The sequence below is a fragment of the Benincasa hispida genome, chromosome 8, assembly GCF_027475165.1.
Source record: "Benincasa hispida cultivar pf3 chromosome 8, pf3_genome.v1.1, whole genome shotgun sequence".
Taxonomy (NCBI): Eukaryota; Viridiplantae; Streptophyta; class Magnoliopsida; order Cucurbitales; family Cucurbitaceae; genus Benincasa; species Benincasa hispida.
In genome coordinates, this window is record NC_143485.1 from 56,260,817 (window position 1) to 56,263,070 (window position 2,254).

The following is a 2,254-nucleotide window of genomic DNA, read 5'->3' on the forward strand; positions in this document are numbered from 1 at the left end:
ACTTTCCTATCTATTTTGAAAATTACAACACATACTACTTAATATTATATTATTTATTCAGATTGATTTCCTTCTCTTTTCAAAAACCAAGTCAAAAAAATTGGGAGAAGAGAAGACAATTATTTATTCAACGAAAAAAAAAAGAAAACAGTTTTAATCTTCGAACATGAGGTTAAAATAATGTCTTTTTTAGCTCTTCGAATTTCCTTATTTCCAACATTCCTAAAATTGCAGATGATATTTTGTGAACAAATTAGAAGAAAATAATTTTTATTGTCTAAATTTGTAAAATGTTAATGATAAAATACTATTTTTTTTTTTTTACCATTTTCCAACCAAAAAAAAAAATATATATCGTAGGGTTGAAATATAATTAAACCTTTAACCACCTTAGGGAAGGTTGAAAACTATTTTTTTTTTTAGTCTAAGTTTTAAAGAATAAATGTTTTTTTTGTCCTTAAACTTTAAAATGTAGTTTTTTTTGTTTTCTTAGTTCTTATGAATAGATCTATTTTATCTATAAATTTTATAAAATAGACATTTGAAGTACTTGAGCTTTTCATGAATATGTTTAAAAAGTCTTTGAAGTAATTTTTTTATTATTATGTTGGACAATTGTATGAAATTTTAGATCAAACCCATAATTTTAGAAAGAAGAAATAATTTTCTAAAAATAAAATTTTAATTTAAAATGTTCTATGGTTATTTAAAATAAAAATGAAAAATTACTTCAAAAATATTTTAAAAGTATTCTTCACAACTTGAGATTAAAAAAATACATTTTAAAAACGCGGGACAACCACACTTATTCTCCAAGAAGAGAAGAAACTTGTACGAGATTTGTGATTAAATATGTGAAGTTTGAATTGAATATTTGAACCTTTAATTTTTTTGTCGATGATATGTGCTTTAATCATTGACCAAAAAGTTATAGGATTTGGAGCTGAGGTATGATAAAAATGTTATGAATGTATCAAAAATCTAGTTGAGATATTGGGATATAACTTTGATTCCTCTTTATTTTGTAGTATTTGTTAATGTATGTATGTATATATACACACCCTGCACGCTTTAATCACAACACATGTTCACTTATTATTATTATTATTATTATTATTATTATTATTATTATTATTATTATTATTATCATCATCATCATCGGGTTAATGATACACGGTTCAAAATATAAAAAATAATGAACATAAAATTTTCATATATATTTCGCAAGATGTCACACACAATCAATTAAGCCATTAATCTTTAGACTTTTCCCAGTTTAATGAAAATTAAGAAACCAAAGAATGACGAACTTTGATCATGGCAAAGCCCAGTATTGACCTTGCCTCTTATTACTACACATGCAAGAACAAACCCTATCAAATTATATGATCAACCCTAAATCTGTAATCCAAACAAATGATAAATTTCTACATGTATAGCCATGCCATGGACTAGCTTAATTAGCTTCATTAATTAAGCATAATCACACATCCCATACGCACATAAGCTTCCTTTACTGCACTCATTGTTGCAACCTCCACAATGCTTCTTATTGAACATCGGATTCACACACCTTCCATTGCAGCATATCCTCGAGTACTTGCATTTATTCCCACACATTCCACAGTTATTCCTATCCGTCTCCACATTTACACATTTCTTGTTGCAACAATCTGGCCCTTTGCTGCCCTTAGCTCGACAAACTCTCGGGTATTTGTTACACGTCACTCCCTTCTGCAGAGACTCGAAGTTAAAGAGAAGGCCGCGAAGCGAACCCGACGGATAATTTCCGGTCGCCGCGTGAGGAAGTTGATCGAAAACTTCGTCATCCGACGAAGTAGCATTCTCTTTGTTGCTCATTTCAACTTCAGCTGCCTGAGCTGCATAATGAGAGATGGTGATCAAAGCTACCAAAAGGAATAGCTTTGAGAACTTCATTTTTGGTAAACTGAAAGAGATAATATACCAAAGAATAGAAGAGAGAATTGGAAATTAAATTGCATGGGGATGAAGAAAATTGGATCGCTGGAGGGAGATATTTATAAGGAGGGAGGTAGAGGTTTGAGAATATAGAGGTATGAAATAATAGTGGATTGGTCCAAATCAGCAACCACATGGTAAAACGAGTTAGGTTTTTGACTAAGTGTAAAATTCCAAATTAGGCGAAGAAAAATTACGTACAAAATAGGGAGATGTATTATACTTTTAGGACTATTTTGAAGATAGGTTGGTGAAAATCCACATTGATATCCAA

At 29.8% G+C, this 2,254-nt stretch overlaps 1 protein-coding gene across 1 annotated transcript; it reads right to left on the minus strand.

The window, feature by feature from the left end:
- Positions 1–1,184: 1,184 nt before the first annotated feature.
- On the minus strand, positions 1,185–2,012 carry LOC120083735 (protein GRIM REAPER-like). Its single transcript, XM_039039589.2, has one exon. The coding sequence runs from the start codon at positions 1,936–1,938 to the stop codon at positions 1,474–1,476; it is 465 nt and encodes a 154-aa protein (XP_038895517.1). The 5' UTR covers positions 1,939–2,012; the 3' UTR covers positions 1,185–1,473.
- Positions 2,013–2,254: the final 242 nt, after the last annotated feature.

What these genes read in the sequence shown, in the direction of transcription:
- LOC120083735 (XM_039039589.2), bottom strand. Translation starts at nt 1,938, where the DNA reads ATGAAGTTCTCAAAGCTATTCCTTTTGGTAGCTTTGATCACCATCTCT.